General features: G+C 40.8%; 1 protein-coding gene across 3 annotated transcripts in view; it reads left to right on the top strand.

Annotated features, from left to right (window-relative positions):
* LOC121275892 (rho GTPase-activating protein 21-like) overlaps positions 1-18,145 on the top strand; it is a 271,818-nt gene that overhangs the window by 167,583 nt on the left and 86,090 nt on the right. For 2 of the 3 annotated variants that reach the window (XM_041183702.1, XM_041183703.1), the window contains exon 8: positions 4,000-6,106. In XM_041183702.1, the coding sequence (XP_041039636.1) occupies positions 4,000-6,106 (2,107 nt within the window). Of the gene's footprint in view, positions 1-2,015; positions 2,196-3,999; positions 6,107-18,145 lie in introns of those variants that run through there. The other variant, XM_041183704.1, reaches the window with a different exon arrangement.

An 18,145-nucleotide genomic window follows, 5' to 3' on the forward strand; every position in this document is an offset into this window, starting at 1 on the left:
TTGATCTGAAAAGTATTTGGGTACTTTAAGGCTGTCCCTTGTTTACCAGTTGCTTACCAAATAAACATTTCGTCTCCACCAAGAAACTCAAAGGGTGCCACTCATTGTTTAATGTTTTCCCACTTCTAACTCAACCTTATTAAATTAAAAACACAAACAAAAATACCTGGAAAAACTCAGCAGGTCTGGCAGCATCTGTGGAGAGGAGCACAGTTAACGTTTCGAGTCCGCACAACTCTTCAACAGAACTAAGGAAAAATAGAAAAGGGGTGAAATATAAGCTGGTTTGGGGGGGAGTGGTGGTGGTTGGGACAAGAAGAGCTGGATAGAGGGCCAGTGATAGGTGGAGATAACCAAAAGATGTCATAGACAAAAGGACAAAGAGGTGTCGAAGGTGGTGATATTATCTAAAGGAATGTGCTAATTAAGGGTAGAAAGCAGGACGAGCAAGGTACAGATAGCCCTGGTGGGGTGGGGTGAAGGAATCGAAAAGGGCTAAAAGGTAGAGATAAAATAATGGATGGAAATACATTTAAAAATAATGGAAATAGGTGGGAAAAGAAAATTCTATATAAATTATTGGAAAAAACAAAAAGATGGGGGGAAATTGGAGCGGGGGTGGGGATGGAGGAGAGAGGTCATGATCTAAAATTGTTGAACTCAATATTCAGTCCGGCAGGTTGTAAAGTGCCTAGTCGGAAGATGAGGTGTTGTTCCTCCAGTTTGTGTTGAGCTTCACTGGGACAATACAGCAGGCCAAGGACGGACATGTGGGCAGGAGAGCAGGGTGGAGTGTTGAAATGGCAAGCGACTAGGGAGGTCTGGTTAATGCTTGCGGACAGACTGAAGGTGTTCCGCAAAGCGGTCACCCAGTCTGCGTTTGGTCTCTCCAATATAGAGCAAACTACATTGGGAGCAACGAATGCAGTAAACTAAGTTGAGGGAAGTGCAAGTGAAATGCTGCTTCATTTGAAATGGAGTGTTTGGGCCTTGGACGGTGAGGAGAGGGGAAGTGAAGGGGCAGGTGTTGCATCTTCTGCGGTTGCATGGGAAGGTGCCGTGGGAGGGAGTTGAGGTGGAGGGGGTGATGGAGGAGTGGACCAGGGTGTCACGGAGGGAACGATCCCTACGGAATGCTGCCGGGGGTGGTGAAGGGAAGATGTGTTTGCTGGTGGCATCATGTTGGAGTTGGTGGAAATGGTGGAGGATGATCCTTTGAATGCGGAGGCTGGTGGGATGATAAGTGAGGACAAGGGGGACCCTATCATGTTTCTGGGAGGGAGAAGGAGGTGTGAGGGCGGATGCGGATGTTATTAAATTAACAGAGGCCACCCTTTGAACTACAATCACTTTAAGTCTGTTTACCAATCTCCCAAACTAGGTGCTTCCATTATTTTACATTTAAAATTTAAATTCCAGTCTAAAGGTTTTATTCCTAAAGCATATATGAGTCATGAAATTAGATATTTTTGCAACTCCTGTCTCGTTAACTTCCTATATCTCTCCTTATGTGAACATGCCACCACACCCCACTCAACCCCCTCCCCCCACTCTAGTTTAAAGCCTTCTTTGCAGCCCTAGTTATACAATTCACCAGGACACTGGGGATTAAAATTTCCCCAATAACTTTAGAAGCTTCTCATACATAATAACGTTCCTTCTTTCAAGGTTACCATTGAACTTTGCCTACTTCATTTTATTTATTGCTGCAGAATGTCTTTGCAGTTATGATTTAAGTAAGAGCAAAGTTGTATTTGACAGCCTCGCCCAGTTTCAAAGATCCCTTAGATCTGTAGTCAGGGCTTTTTTTTTGTTACTGACAAGCTTGTGTGATGGGTGGGACAGGCTTAGTGATGACGGCTGTGCATGTTGGGATTTGAACAGGAAATTTTGTAATATGAACCTATACCTGAAATGAATTGAGGAATATTTTGTTTTTACAGCAGGGCAGAGTGGTTTTATAAGTGCATTTGATATGTTAACTGAATTTGGATGAATGTGGACCAAAGTGGGAGTACAGAAGAATGTTTATTTGAACTAACAAAACAAATCATTTGTTAACTCTTTACTGTAAATTTAATATTTGATTGTAAAAAAAAATGATTGAGGTTTCCTCTGCAACAAAAAACAGATTTGGCAAACGTTCCAAATTAAGTTTAACAGTTTTTCAGAGGAGCCAAACTTTGAAATGCAAGGTAGGTGAACTGTTAGTATCATTTAGGGAACTTTCACCTTTCACTTTAAAGTTGTATATCAGGTGATACTCTTTTTTTCTGCTTGAGAGTGACTGTTAATTTACTTGCATTAATAATAAAGTCGGTTTTGTTTAGTTTAGAAATAAAAATGAATTTAAAACATGGAAAGCTTTGTATAATTCCTGATTTCCACTAAAGATTTAATGCATTCAATTTCTGTTAATATGGAGAAAAGTTATTGATTGATTTTCTTAATTCAATCCTGGGTTGAATAAACTTCTTTTTAAATGTCTCAAGTATTTCCATCAATGAGCAAAAAATCGAGTTTGAGTCATATTGTCTATTTTGCAGCCTTTAGTAATCACTTTTTGACTTGGGTAAGAGAATTTTAAACTAAGTTTGGTAGGCCAGTAGCTTCAGCTGTAGTACTCGGGCCCCAGGACTAAAACCTAACTTGTGCTAGAATGTGTTTAGTTCTTTAGGCTGCTGAATTAAATGCTTTATGACAACTCAATACTTTACTAAAGGAGGGAGGGGAACGGAAATGTAACCTAATTTTCCTCCCCTCAAACACACCATCTCTTAGGCAGTTGCAGAGATTGTAATTCTGGAAAAATATGTGACTGGCCCATTTTCCTGATTGAAAAAGAAAGCAAGGTGACTGGAGTTGGGAGAGTCTTAATAGAAAATGGAGGACCAATAATGTAAAAGTAAGCTCATTCAAGTAAAACTCTAAGCCTCAAGACAAACAAGATTAGAAAAATGCCTCTTAATTTCTAGCAGAATAATATATGTTGAGATTGGCTCCAAACAAAAAACTAATGCTGAGCATTTTAATTCCTATTAAAGGAAAACTTCAAGAATGAGGTTAATAATAGTTAATATGGTAAGAAAAGAGGTATGTTTTCTAATAATTTTATGATTCCTGTGATGGTGGAACAATGGATGTACCATCTATGGGATTCAAGTGGCCAGGATAAATTGTATAGATGTATATCTTGGAATTTTGCATAATTAGCTTCAGGAATCAGGTAGAAATTTAGGCTGTTACATTTACAACGAGAGTGGTGAGGCTGAACGCAGCTGAAGAACCCAGGGATGCAAAGGACCTCTTAACGTTTTCTAAACTCTGTTTCCTTCTCAGCAGCTGGCCCCCCAAAGGGCCCCCTGGCTGTTGAATGGAAAGGCAGCAGCAGCAGGGAATTCCCTGGGGAAGTCGCTTAGCAATTAAGAAGTCTAAAAAGACTGCAATCCGGAGGGCTGGGTGGAGGTCAGCGATTGGTGCTGTGCATAGGGTTTGGGCTGAAGGCTGCCTTGAGGGACCTGGGGAGCACTCTTCCTGGCTCACAAGTGATGAAAGAGGTACCTAGCTTTGGAGCCAACAGCCCCCATCTCTCTTTTACTGCCAAGTTTCCCAACCCCTAAGAAATCTGTGCAGCCACGGTAAATTTTAATTGCACTCCCTTGTTAATTTAGTGTCATGGGATAGCTGGCAGATTAGGATCGCCTTACTAATTTTTAACCCCCTTCATGGGGGGAGGGGTGGTCAATATCAAAACCTTAATATTTGAGGAAAGAGAGTACATCTGGTAGATACCACGATGAGGGAACTAGGATGAATAGCAATTTTTTCTTAATGGCTTCATATTAATTTATATGGCAGAAAACCAAGACAGTTTGGTAGCTATTTATATTATAATTTGTGGTTTTCATGGTGTAATGTTTTCCAGCTCTTTTCTAAAATAAAATGGTGCACGTGTATTCTTTCGTTTTCATAATGAAGCATATATTTCATCTTTTTAAGGCATATTCCCAAGATGCCTACTTAAAAGGCAATGATCCATACACTGGCAATGCCCACAATATTCCTCAACCACCACCCGTTTGTTACCCTCGAATGACTAGCACCGCTTCAATTGTGGCTCAGCCCATGGAGGTTTCACCACCAGAACCTTGTCGAGGGAGGCAACAAATTAGTAGACCAGTACGGACAGTTGCCGCATGCGATAGAGGATATCGGGCTGAAGTCCAGGTTCCACCTTCAATAGATATTGCAAAAACTAATACTGCTGTGTGTGTTTGCAATGAAACAGTAAGGACTGTTATTGTGCCTTCAGAGAGGGTTGCTGATTTTGCACCTGGTAGAATTAATCATTCAAGTCCAACTCACAGAACAGAAGAAATACGGTATGGCTTGACAGACCACACCATTGGGAAACCAAAAACGAGGACCTCCTCCTCTTCAGCCATTTTAACCAGTAATACAGTTCAACAAGTTACAAGTGGTAGGGTAAAAGATGCTACAACAACTACCCCTACCATAAATGCTGGTAAACAGACAATCTATGGATCATATTTAGATGCTACTTCCAGCAAACCTACACCTCAAACCACAGACTCTTCAGCAATCACAAATCATCATACATCTTCAACAGCTGTTACAACACACCAGAATATAGACTGGCGCAATTATAAAACTTACAAAGAGTATACTGAAAATAGACGTTTGCACATGTATGGTAGTAGGACAATACAGGAAAGATTAGATAGTTTAAGAGCAGCAGTTCAAAACTCAACAGATTATCAACAAACTGCTCCAACCCGCATAACAACACCTGCACGACGTCGGAGCACTTCACATGATCGATCTTGCCAAGCTACACCAATGAGATACCGTAGCGTGTCTCAGGAAAGATTAGGAGAATCTATTTTAATGAAAAATTGGCCACGGAGTGCTTCACAGGATGCACTAACATCACCAGTAATTGGACCACAGAATCATAGGACACGATCATGTGATTATCTCGGAAAGCAAGCAGAAGCATTGGGCAATCTCTCTGCGGATATTGGAGCATTCAGTTCACATGATCCAGCTGGTAATGGGGTACAGCAAACTTTTAACCAAACAGCTGGAAGTAATGAACTGGATAATAGACTTTGTTTTCGTGAAGGATTCCGGCAACCTGTCAGACCAGCTGGACAGCCGGGAACTCGCTTATCTACCAGTGGTACGACACAGTCTCAGAGCAGTAGTCTTTCAACAAGTGTTCCAAGCACTGACAGTATAAAAATACGACCCGACGTTCGAAGCGCTGCACGTTCTAGCCCTGCCTTGCCTATTTGGAAGACTGCCACTGATACGAAGCCGGTTCAGCATTCAAGGGATCACCAGTCTATTTATGCAGGGCAACAACCTCTAGCTCCTTCTCAAGAAAAGTCTCACTTACCAGTGTCATTTCAAAATAGCTTGCCAAGTTCTTTATTAACCACCTCTGTTTCCTATGCAGCACCACCAGTTCTTTCTCCTACACAAAGTATTGGTACTGATGCATTAAAAGACCAAAGAATGGTAAATCATAGCAATCTATGTGGCCAGCACTTGGAGCCAAGGACAAGAACTGAAAGTGTGCCTGAACATCCAGCAGAAGTAGTTGTTGGTGTAAGATCGGCTTCATGTTCTGCACCAACATCTGTACAGCCTTTCATGCAGATAAGTAGGAAAGCAAAGGCCCCTGCTACCTCTCTTACTAATGCATCAGTTAGACAAAAAAGTAAGGAATTGGAAAAACTGAAAACGGAAAGTAAACTAGAACAAGAGAAAGTTAAATTAGGTGAAGAGAATTATCTAGAACAAAATGAACTCAACTCTGGACATAAAGAGCAGGACCCGTCAGACATAAAAGAGACTGTGGTTTTGAGGGGAAACATTGCTGCAAGTAGATTAACGCCACAACCGCTAAGGCATCAGTCATACATTTTGGCTGTAAATTCACCAGATACAGTAACTGACCCTACCTGCTGGCTACCTAATGATGCACGTCGCGAGGTAAATATTAAACGAATGGGTGATCAGAGGAAGGCATCGAGTTCAAGCCCACAGGATGACTCATTAGCATCTATCCCTTTTATAGGTAAGACAAAAACAAATTTTCTTGAATAAATTAAATACAAAAAGTTTGTTCTGTCAATATATCATAGGAGCATTTAAGGAGAAAAATGACAAATTGAAAAAGATGTCTTAACTGTCATGTAATGACAATTTTGCTACATGTAGAAATAATGTTCATTGAAAGTTTTTTCTCTGAGTGAAGATGGATTTTGACAATGGTAACTTGAATATAAAAGTGCATTTTTAATTTATTGGTTTCTGTTATGTTCTTTTCACCATGTCTTCAGTTGCAAGCCTTTGGAAAGGAATAGGGATGCTCCTTGCTTTTGAACCTTGCGTGTTGAACACACATTCAGTCCAAAACAAAAATGTGGAAGTGAGAAAATAATCTAGAGTAAAACATGGCCGTTTACATTTAGAGCTGCAAGTGTTTTAAGGCTTTCAAATCACCCTTAACAAAACCCAGATGTAAAGATCTGAACTTTACAGGAAACATTTGCTTTCTGTCTTGTCAGGTCGAAATTGACAATGTTTCTAAACAAGTTGCCAAAAGTATGTATAGTCTGATGGAATGTGCCATATGATTATTAGGTTTGAAAGCAAAACTGGTTTGTTATTGAAAAATGAATAGACATCTTAATAAATTAATCTAATTGTAGTTTATCCAAATTTAAATGAACTGCCCAGTGAGCCCTGTTGTTTCTTCATTTTGCATTGCCTTTACTGAGTTAATGCAGTGAAATATTGGAATTTATCTGAGAAGAACTTGAACTCAAAAAGGCATTTTTCTACCATTTTTCTGTTAATGGTATCAAATTGAAAGAAAAATCTTCAATGCTGCAAAGATGAGTGGTAGCTCAGAAGATTAGGAAATTTTTAGAAACCAGCAAAGGGTGACCAAAAGAAAAATAGAGGGAGAAATTGGAGGATAAGAGAAAACTAGCAAGAAATATAAAAGCAGACAGTAAAAACTTCTACAAGTATATAAAAAGGAAGCGAGCATCTGAAGTAAGTGTTGGCCCTTAGAGGATGAGATCTGGGAATTAATAATGGGAAACAAGGAAATGGCAGAGATTTTAAACAAGTATTTTGTACCTGTCTGCACAGCAGAAGACACAACAAACATCCCAAGAATAAGAAAAAATTAAGAGGAAAAAAGGAGGGACCTGAATCCTGATCACTAGAGTAAAAGTATCACGAAAACTTGAGACTAAAACCTGATGGGTTCCCTGGATCTGATGGCTTGAATCCAGGTCTTAAAGGAAGTAGCTGCAGAGATATTGGATGCATTGCTTGTAATCTTCTAAAATTCTCCAGATTCTGGAAAGGTTCCAGTGGAAAGCTGCAAATGTAACATCACTATTGAAGAAAAGATGGAGACAGGAAGTTATAGGCCAATTAGTCTAACATCTGTCATTGCTAGAATCCATTTTTAAGGAGGTAGAGACCAGGCATTTAAAAATCATCATACAATCAGGTAGAGTCAACATGGTTTTGTGAAAGGGGAATTGATAAGTTTGTTAGAGTTCTTTGAGGATGTAACAAGCAAGGTGGATAAAGAGCAAACCAATAGATGTAGTGTATTTAGATTTCAATAAGGTGCCACATAAAAGGTTGCTGCACAAGATAAGAACTCATGGTTGTGGGGTGATATTTTAGCATGGATAGAGAATTTATTAACTAACAGGAAACCGATTCGGAATCAGTGGGTCATTTTCAAGTTTGCAAACTGTAACTAGTGCAGTACTGCAAGGATCAGTGCTGTGGCCTCAGCTATTTATGGTCAATGTTAGTGGCTTAGATGAAGGGACAGTCTGTATTGTAGCCAAATTTGCTGATAATTCAAAAATAGATATGAAAGCAAGTTGGTCTGCAAAAGGATTGAGTGGGAAAAAAATTTTGCAGATGGAGTATTATAGGGGAAAAGGTGAGGTTGTCCACTTTGGCAGGAAGAATAGAAAAACGATATTATTTAAATGGAAGGAGACTGCAGAATGCTGCAGTACAGAGGGATCTGGGTGTCCTTATACAAAATTACCAAAAGTTAGGATGCAGGTACAGCAAGTAATTAGGAAGGCAAATGGAATGTTACCCTTTTATTGCCAGAGCTAAAAAGGGCATTGGTGAAACTGTGTACAGTTTTGGGCTCTTTATTTAAGGAGGGATATACAATATTTGCATTGGAAGCAGTTTAGAGAAGGTTCACCAGGCTTATTCCTGGGGGATGAAGGGATTTGCCTTATGAAGAAAGATTGAGCCAGTTGGGCCTATGCTCGTTGGAGTTTAAAAGAATGAGAATTGATCTTATTGAAATACATAAAATTTTGCGGAGGCTTAACAGGTTAGATGCTGGGAGGATGTTTCCTGTCGTGGGGGAGTCTAGAACTAGGCACAGTCTTAAAAATAAGGTCTCCCATTTAGGACAGAAGTTGGGGGGAATTTCTGCTCAGAGGGGTTTTAGTCTTTGGAATTCTCTTCCACAGAGAGCTGTAGAGACTGGATCAGTCAAAGTTTTGATCAGCGATGAAGTTGAGGCTAATGGGGAGCAGGCAGGAAAGTGGAGTTAAGGCCACAATCAGATCAGCCATGATCTTATTGGATTGGTAGAGCAAGCTCAGTGGGCCACTCCTCCTATTTCTATCTTATGATATAAATGATTTATCCTCTATGTAATAGTTGCTTGGGAGTCCTTTAAAAGTGTCTAATAGCAAAGTATTTACATAGAGGTACAACAGCAACTACAAACTACACCTACATAGCACTGTTAGTGCAGCGTGAACTCCACTCTGTTGACAAAAGGGCAGTGAAACTGACATCAAACCAAGTTAAGATAGGTGTTCAAAGGTTTGCTGGAAGAGGTTGGTTTGGGAAGGTGTAGCAAAGCAGGACTTTAGGAAAATAACTTGAGAGGGCCTATGATGATTGAAGGCTCTGCCACCAATGTAGGAATAAAGAAAGGTCGGTGTACAGTAGATCAAATTCATCAAAATGGAAGCTGCAGACTTTGTACTATTACTACATGTTCCCCTCCAAGCCACACACCTTCCTGGCTTGGGACTATATTGCTGTTCCTTCACTGTTGCTGCGTTAAAATCCTAGAACTCCCTTCCTAACAACATTATACGTGTAACTACATCAGTTTGCAACAGTGCAAGAAGGGTCATCAATACTTTCTCAAGGGCAATTAGGAACAAGCAATTAATGCTGGCCTTGCCAGCAATGCTCACATCTGATGAAAGCAAAATATTGCATAGAATGGTGTCTCAAATCTACCTGTTCAAAAACTGGACATTTATGGGATGTGCATGCATCAATTTTAATTGAGCAAAATAAAAAAAAAAATACCTGGACAATTTGACTTCATGGTTTGGCGCCTGACTAGTTATCCCCTTTGCTTCTTGAGGGCTGGTCTCATGCTCCAAGTGACTCTTGACCCCACTTGACCTGAAATCCAGCATGTCATCAGGCCTAAGGTTGCTGGTTCTGAGACACTGTACCTATACTAGGTACATGATGTCTATGGCCTTTTTTTAAATGACCTGGGTCACAAACAATGGCCACATGGAAAAGCTTCTAATCTTCCACTCTCTGGTTCTGGTACTAATTCTAAATTTTTATTACACTTTTTCCCCAGTCCCGCTGTGTCAATTTAGCAATCAATGGAAATAATTTTTCCTATTCATTCCCACACACCTTTTCATAATACTGAACACCTGACAAAATGAAGCATTTGTATCTAGTTTTCATTTTGTACAGTCTAAACCTTTGTAGTTCGAAAGTTTTTTTCATGTAAAAAATGGCACTATCGAGTAGTTAGGCAAAGTAAATAAAAGAATGTAAGAGATTCAAGCTACATGTTCAATTGTCGGATGCAATGTGCAATATTGATTTGAGAATAATTGAGAATAGACACTATTAGCTCTTTTTATTTGTCATGATGCTTAAGTCATTTTAAAAACTAGCTGTGTGCCTAGAAATTGTGCTGACTTAACGCAACACACTGCATTGATTGCAATCCAGCTGCATCCAGGCAGTTTATTTGCAGGAAGCACCAAACCAGGCTTTTCAAACAAAGGATCACAATGTCAAAATAACAGTAAGGCTGCTGGTGTTCCTGTAAATAGTAAAACAATTTTGGTATGGGAGGCTAATGGTGAATATCCAAATATTGCAGTCTGAGTTGCGCGACTACAGTTAGCTTTAGAAAAATGGTGTTTTGCTGTCCTCCTTACCATTGGAATGCAGTGAATGACATATAGTTACCGTATTTACGCTGGTAGATATGCATTCAACTCACTACAAAACGTTAATTATTGTCATTTCAAGCACAAGTACACTTTTGAAAATGTGCTAAATGTTATTTACTACTAATCAGCCTCTCTACACTGCAAATGAGCCATTGCAAGTATGGAGACACATTCTTTCAGATATTGATGTTGAAAGTTTTAAAAACGTAAATTTAATAAAATTAAATCTTTGCCTTGCTATCACCGTCTCTCAATTCAATTTTTCTTTTCTTCTCTTTCACGTGAGGGTAGAGCAAGCGGTGGAGAGAGGTTTAAGAAGACTGTTTGTAGTGGAGAACTGAAACCTGAGGTTATCTTTGCATTTCAGGATGATCCTGAAATAGCGAGCAGTTTTGACAGAGAAGAGCAGGACCTGGTAATGTTTTATGTGATCCAGCCAGATCGATGAATTGTTGAACCAGCTGTCTCCCATAAATAGTTTGAGTCTGTGTCCTTTGAGCTTAAGTGAACAGAGATTAGGGCCATATTGGGGAGCAACCAGGGCGAGCAAGAATAATGGTCTTAATGGGGGCAAGAGCATCAAACATATAGGTGATATATACATACGAACATATGAAATAGGGGCAGAAGTAGGCCATTCGGCCCTGTGAGCCTGCTCCGCCATTCATTGGAGATCATGGCCAATCTGCTTTCGTTTTGAGTTCCACACTCCCATCTCTCTGGTAAGCTTTGATTCCCTTGCCTAACAAGAATCTATTTACTTCCACCTTAAAAATATTCAATGAGAGAGAGTGTTCCAAAGTCTCTCAGCCCTCAGATAAAATTTCTCCTCATTTTTCCTAAAAGGGCACCGCCTAATTTTGAAACAGTGCCCCTCTAGTTCTACATTCACCCGCAAGAGGAAACATCCTTTCCACGTCCACCTTGTCAATACCGTTCAGGATCTTATATACTTCAATCAAGTCACCCCTCTTCTAAACTCCAGTAGAAACAAGCCCAGTCTGTCCAATCTTTCCTCATAAGACAGCTTACTCATTCCAACTATCAAACTAGTAAACCTCCTCTGAACTACCTCCAATGCATTTACATCCTTTCTTAAATAAGGAGACCAAAACTGCACATAATATTCAAGATGTGGCCTTGCCATGCCCTGTATAATTGAGGCATAACTTTTATGTTCAATTCCTCTCGTAATATTGGATAGCTTTCCACTAGCCTTCTTAATTGCATATTAACTTTTTGTGACTCATGCACGAGAACACCTGGATCCCTCTGCACTTCAGAATTCTGCAGTTTTTCTCAGTTTAAGTAATACTCTGCTTTTTTTATTCTTTCTGCCAAAGTGACCAACTTCACGTTTTCCCACATTATACTCCATCTGCCATATTTTTGCCCACTCATTGTCGAATCGCAACACAATTATGAGAACACTGACTTGTTAGAAGCTAAATTATATTTATTCAAGCATGCTTGGGAGTAGGCTGCTCAGGACACCACACATGGTTCCTAGTCAGTCTACTGTCCAAAACAGAGAATCCAACAATGTTCATACAGCTCATAACAGGAAGTTCATACCATATAAGGTCCGTACATCAGGAAATCAGTTATGTCATGGTTAGCACGTACATAGGGCAAACACAGTAATACAATTACAGGCAGATGGGACATTTCATGATATGACAGGAGATAGTTTAACTACAACTATGTAGATAAAGATTACATAAATTGCCATATCAGCAGATTTAATCAGGGCACTGTTGTTTCATCTAGCACATAACAGGAAGCAGTTGTAACCACAAACTTTTCAAAGATACTCCGTGTGATTAGTGTACACTGCTTGATTAGTTTACATCATTCCTTACTGCAATATAATCACTTTTAGATCATTTAACCCATTAGACGCTGTAGCTGACTAAAGCTTTATTCCACAACTCAGCCTATCTATATCCATCTGCAACCTCCCTATGTCTTCTTCACAACATACTTTCCTACCTATCTTTGTGTTATCTGTAAATTTAGCTATCATACCTTTACTCCCTTCATCTAAGTCATTGATAGAAATTGTAAAAAGTTGAGAGTCCAGCACAGATCCCTGTGGGACTCTACTTGTGACATCCTGCCAATCAGAAAAAGACCCATTTATGCATACTGTGTGTTTTCTGCCAGACAGCTAATCTTCTATCCATGCTAATACATTACCCCCTACACCATGAGCTTTTATTTTTCGCAATAACCTTTGATGGAGCACCTTATCAAATGCCTTCTGGAAATCCAAGTACAGCATGTCTACAGGCTCCCCTTTATCTACAATGCATATTACTCCCTCAAAGAACTCCAATGAATTGGTTAAACATGATTTCCCTTTCAGAAAACCATGCTGACTCTTCTCAATTATCATGAGTTTCTCTACGTGCCCAGCTATAACCTACATAATGATCGATCCTAACACCTTCCCAATGACAGATGTTAAGCTAACTGGTCGATAACTTCCTGTTTTCTGCCTTATTTCCTCCTTGAATAGAGGAATTATATTTGTTACTTTCCAGTCTGATGGAACCTTTCCAGAATCTTACAAATTTTGAGAACATTAACACCAATGCATCTACTACCTCATCAGCCACCTCTCCTAAGAACCTAGGATGAAGCCCATCAGGACCCTGATACCTGTCAGCCTGCAGCTCCATCAGTTTGCTCAGTACTGCTTCCCTAGTGATTGTAACTTCACCAAGTTCCTCTCTCCCTTCCAACTCCTGATTTACAGCTGTTATTGGAATGTTTTTTGTATCCTCTATAGTGAAGACATAAGCAAAATATTTGTTCACTTCATCCACCGTTTACTTATTATCTACTACTGTTACTGTCTAGTGGAACAACACGCACTTAACTTTTTTGCCTTTTTAAATATCTGTAGAAACTCTTGCTATCTATTTTTACATTTCTAGCTAGCTTCCTCTCATTCAAATTTCTTTCTCCTGATTAACCTTTTAGCCATTCTCTGCTGTTCTTTATATTCTGACTAATCATTTGACCTGCCACTCATCTTTTGCACAGTTACATGCTTTTGTCTTACATTTGATGCTTTCTTTAACTACTTTAATTAACCACAGATGGTGGGTTCTCTCTTTAGAATTTTTCTTTATAGTAGGAATATCCTTACTCTGTGTATTTTGAAATATCCCCTTAAATGTCTGCCACTGCTCCTCTATTGACCTATCCCTAGCCTAGTATCCTAGCTCACCAGCTAGCTCAGCTTTCATGCTCACATTATTGCCCTATATAAGTTTAAATCTTAGACCCACTCCTCCCTTTCAAATTGGATGTAAAATTCAATCATATTGTGATCGCTGCTACCTAGGGGTGCCTTCACTCAGGTCATTAATTAATCCTGTCACATTACACAATGCCAAGTCTAAAACAACCTGCTCTCTGGTTGGTTCCAGAATGTGCAGCTCTAAGAAACTATCTCAAGAGCATCCTATGAATTCCTCAACCAGGCTACTACTGCCTGGATTTTTCCAGTTTATATATAGATTAAAACAACCCATGATTATTGCTGTCCCTTTATCACAAGCACCCAATATTTCTTCTTGTATATTGTCCTAAATTGTGGTTACAGTTAGGGGGCCTGTAGATCAGTCCCACTAGTGACTTCTTTCCCTACTATTCCTCATCTCCACCCAAACCGTTTTTATATCCTGATACCCTGAACCAAGGTCATCTCTAACCACTGCACATACGCCATCCTTGCTCAACAGTGCTACCCTTCCAACTTCACCTAGCTTCTTTTTCTTTTTGAATGTCATATACCCCTCAATATTCAGGACCCAATTCTTGTCATCCTGCAGCCAGGTCTCTGTAATGACTATCAGATCACATTTATTTAATTCAACGTGAGCTATCAATTCATTTACTTTGCTATGAATGCGACACGCATTCAGATACAGATCCTTTAGTTCTGTGTTTGATATCTTTGTAACATCTACTCCTTCTTGACCATTGGTGTATTCTTAGGTTTTATCTGTCTGCCCCTTCCTGCTATTCTCTGACCCTCATTCCCCATATTACTATTATGATTTCCTGCTTTGAATCTACCCCTTGATTTGCCACATTACCCAAGCTTGATTGCTCACCCTTGTTTAGTTTAAAGTCCTCTCTACTTCCCTTGTTATGAGATTTGCAAGAACACTCATCCCAGCACAGTTCGGGTGTAGACCACCCCAACGGTACAGCCCCCACTTTCCCAATACTGGTGCCAGTGCCCCACAAACTGGAACCCACCAGTCTTTGAGCTACGCTTTCACTACTCTAACCCTCCTTGCCCTGCCAAGTTGCAGAGATTATTACCTTTCGAGGTTCTGCTTCTTAATTTGGTACCTAGCTTCTCATATTTACTATGCAGAACCCCCTTGTGCTGCCTGTGTCGTTGGTACCAGCATGGACCATGACAACTGGATCCTACGCTCCCCGCTGCAAGCTCCCCTCCAGCCCTGAGCACATGTCCCGAACCCTGGCACTGGGCAGGCAACACAGCCTTCTGGTCTCTTGCTCTTTGCTGCAGAGAATACTGTCAATCCCCCTCAATATACTGTGCCCTACTACCACGATATTCCTGTTTGCTCCCCCCACTTGAATGGCTTCCTGTACCATGGTGCCATGACCAACCTGCTCATCCATTGTCCAGACCTCGCTTTTGTCTGCACAGGTTGTGAGCACCTCATACCTGTTTGACAATTGCAAAGCCTGAGCTCCTCCACTACTGTCTGCTTAGTCGCATTACCTGCCTCAATCACTGTCACATCCTCCTGCCCTCACTGCTGGCCATAACAAGTAACCCTTTTCTAAGGTGTGTCACTGTCTTCTGGAACAAAGTGTCCCAGTATTTCTCCCCCTCTCTTATGTTAAGTGCCTGTAGTTCAGCTTCCAGATCAATAATCTTGATCTGGAATTCTTCTAGCTGCTTACAATTTCTGTAGGTGTGTTTGTCCTGGATCTCCTTGGAATCCAATTGAAACCACATTCCACAGCTGCAACATACCTGCCCTGCCATTGCTATTTACGTTATTTAGTTAATTTAATCACTTGCTTAATTTAGAATAGTTCCTATGTATACTATACCTCTTTTCACTGCATCGAATTCCCACGTGACCCTAATTCACTACTCACTGTCTCTGTCTTACTCTTGCATTGTCACCAATCTCCTCGTGCACCCCTTAATTAGTAGCTGCAGAAATATTGAATGGCGAGCCAAAATCTAGACCATTGTGAATTTGAAAGTGTCGGGGAAAGATTTTTTTTCTAAGGCAGACACATAAGGAAGTGAGATTGGGAGGGGAAATGTGGGTGGAGAGCAATACAGGAACTGATCTGAGATGACTTTACTCACTGCTGATTGGAGTCATACCCTAGCACAAAGGAAGATGGTTGAGGTTGTTGGAGGTCAATCATCTCAGTTTCAGGACATCTGCAGGAGCTTCTCAGGCTAGTGTCCTAGGCCCAATGATAAGCTGTTCTGTCAATGACCTTTTCATCATAAGGTCAGAAGTGGGGATGTTTGTTGATGATTGCACAATGTTCAGCACCATTTGTGACTCTTCAGATAATAAAGCTGTCTATGTCCAAATGCAGCAAGAGCTGGACAATATCGAGGCTTGAGCTGACAAGTGGCAAAGTAACATTTGTGCCACACAACTGCCAGGCAATGACCATCTCCAACAAAAGAGAATCTAACCATCGCTCCTTGATATTCAATGGCATTGCCATCACTGAGAAACTCCCTCAAACACCCCCTTTGGGGTTATCATTGACCGGAAACTGAACTGGACTAGCCACGTAAACACTGGCTACAAAAAACAGGTCAGAGGCTAGGAATCTTGCGGCCAGTAACTCATCATCCCCCAAAGCCTGTCCACCATCTACAAGGCACAAGTCAGGAGCGTAATGGAATACTCTCCACTTGCCTGGACGTATGCAGCCCCAACAACACTCAAAGCTCAACAACATCCAGGACAAAGCCCACTTGATTGGCGCCCCCTCCATCACTGACACAATTAGGCAGCAGTGTGTGTACCATGTACAAGACGTACTGCAGGAACTCGCCAAGGCTCCTTAGACAGCACCTTCCAACCGCTACCACTTAGAAGAACAAGGGCAGCAGATGCATGGAGCACTACCACTTGTATTTTCCCCTCTAAGCCACACACCATCCAGACGTGGAAATATATCGCTGTTCCTTCACTGTCACTGGGTTAAAATCCTGGAACTTCCTCCCTAACAGCACTGTGGGTGTACCTACACCACATAGACTGCAGCGATTCAAAAAGGCAGCTCACCACCACCTTCTCGAGGACAGTTCAGGATGGGCAATAATGCTGGCCTAGCCAGCAATGCCCACATCCCATGAATGAATAAATAAAATTTTCTTCCAAACTCTGCGCAAGCATGGCTACGCTTCCACCTACAAAGTACCTGGCAGGCCTTTAAGATAACCCACATAGAAAACATTTAAAAGGGACATTGATGGTAAAGTCAAGGGGTCTTGAATGTGAGTAGGAGAGTTTATCTGGAGGGAGAGATCGAGGGTGGATACGAAGGCATGAACTCAGTGGAGGGAGAGCATGATGCATCGTGAGCATAATTTAAAGAAACAGTGAGGACTCTGCGTATTTTTTTTTAGAAATGTATTTGTTATGGCAGACCAGACCTGTAATGAGAGAGAGAGAGAGTTGTGCATAGATGTTTGCTGCTATACCCAGTTGCAGCATTTGGACAACATTTACAACTGGAAGAGCCCTGACAGAAAATGGAAATGTCCAATATGAATGAAGAAGCCAATCCGGTTAGAGAGCAGGGGAGGACTGGATCAGAAGTAACCACCAGGTAACAAGTAATGCTAGTCCATTGTGCCCAGGGTGAAATTGTGGGAGCAATGACCGACCTCAAAGCTTGAATCTGTGCTTGCCAACTTGTCGCAGCCTAAGTCAGTGCCAATCAAGTGTCATAGCCCAAGTCGCCTGAATATGTATTTTTGTGTTCAGGTTCTATTTTTATGTTGCTTTTCTCGAAATTGGAAAACAGGAATTTTTGCTTCCCTCCTCATTGGGTTGGGAACACAAGAAAGTTCACTCCCTATTTGTCCTGTATGTTGTTACTGTCCCAGTCTGCATTAGGATAATTGAAATCCTACATTATCCCTGTCTGTAGTTTGCATTTTTATGTAATTTGCCTTCAGATCTGCCCCTCTATTTTCTTCCTGCTATTAGGTGGCCAGTGGGATATACCCAGAGGTCTAAAACCTCCTCTGGTCTTTTTAGTTCTAACCAGACTCTGCCTTTGACCTCTCAACTACATAATCCATTTCCAGGGCAATGATAGTGATCAGTAATATCAACCAGACCTCTCGGCCCCAACTCTTTTGTATAGCTTTGTATATATTTTTAAGTTCTCAATCCTTCCCTACTTTGAGCCAAGCCCCTCTTATTGCCACTGTATCATGTGGCGACTTGTGCCAGCAGCTCAACGTAATTATTGTGTTATGGCTGTATCTATTAAACTAATATATTGCCATGACTTATTTAATTTGAAGATGGCTGAAGCAGGTGAAGAGCATAAATCCACCATGTTTCCAGTGGCAAGTTAGTAACTAACATTGCTGTTTGCCACCCTCCTGGGAGTGTTGGAATGATTTTCTTCATGAGCAAAATCCACAGAATACAGCACTGCCAATCAATCTTGGTTTCACTTTATACTTTGGAGACATTACTATGCATTCTAATTTGTGTTTCTCCTTATCACTAGAATAGCAGCTATTGCCAACA

The sequence above is a fragment of the Carcharodon carcharias genome, chromosome 3, assembly GCF_017639515.1.
Source record: "Carcharodon carcharias isolate sCarCar2 chromosome 3, sCarCar2.pri, whole genome shotgun sequence".
In the NCBI taxonomy this organism is placed as follows: Eukaryota; Metazoa; Chordata; class Chondrichthyes; order Lamniformes; family Lamnidae; genus Carcharodon; species Carcharodon carcharias.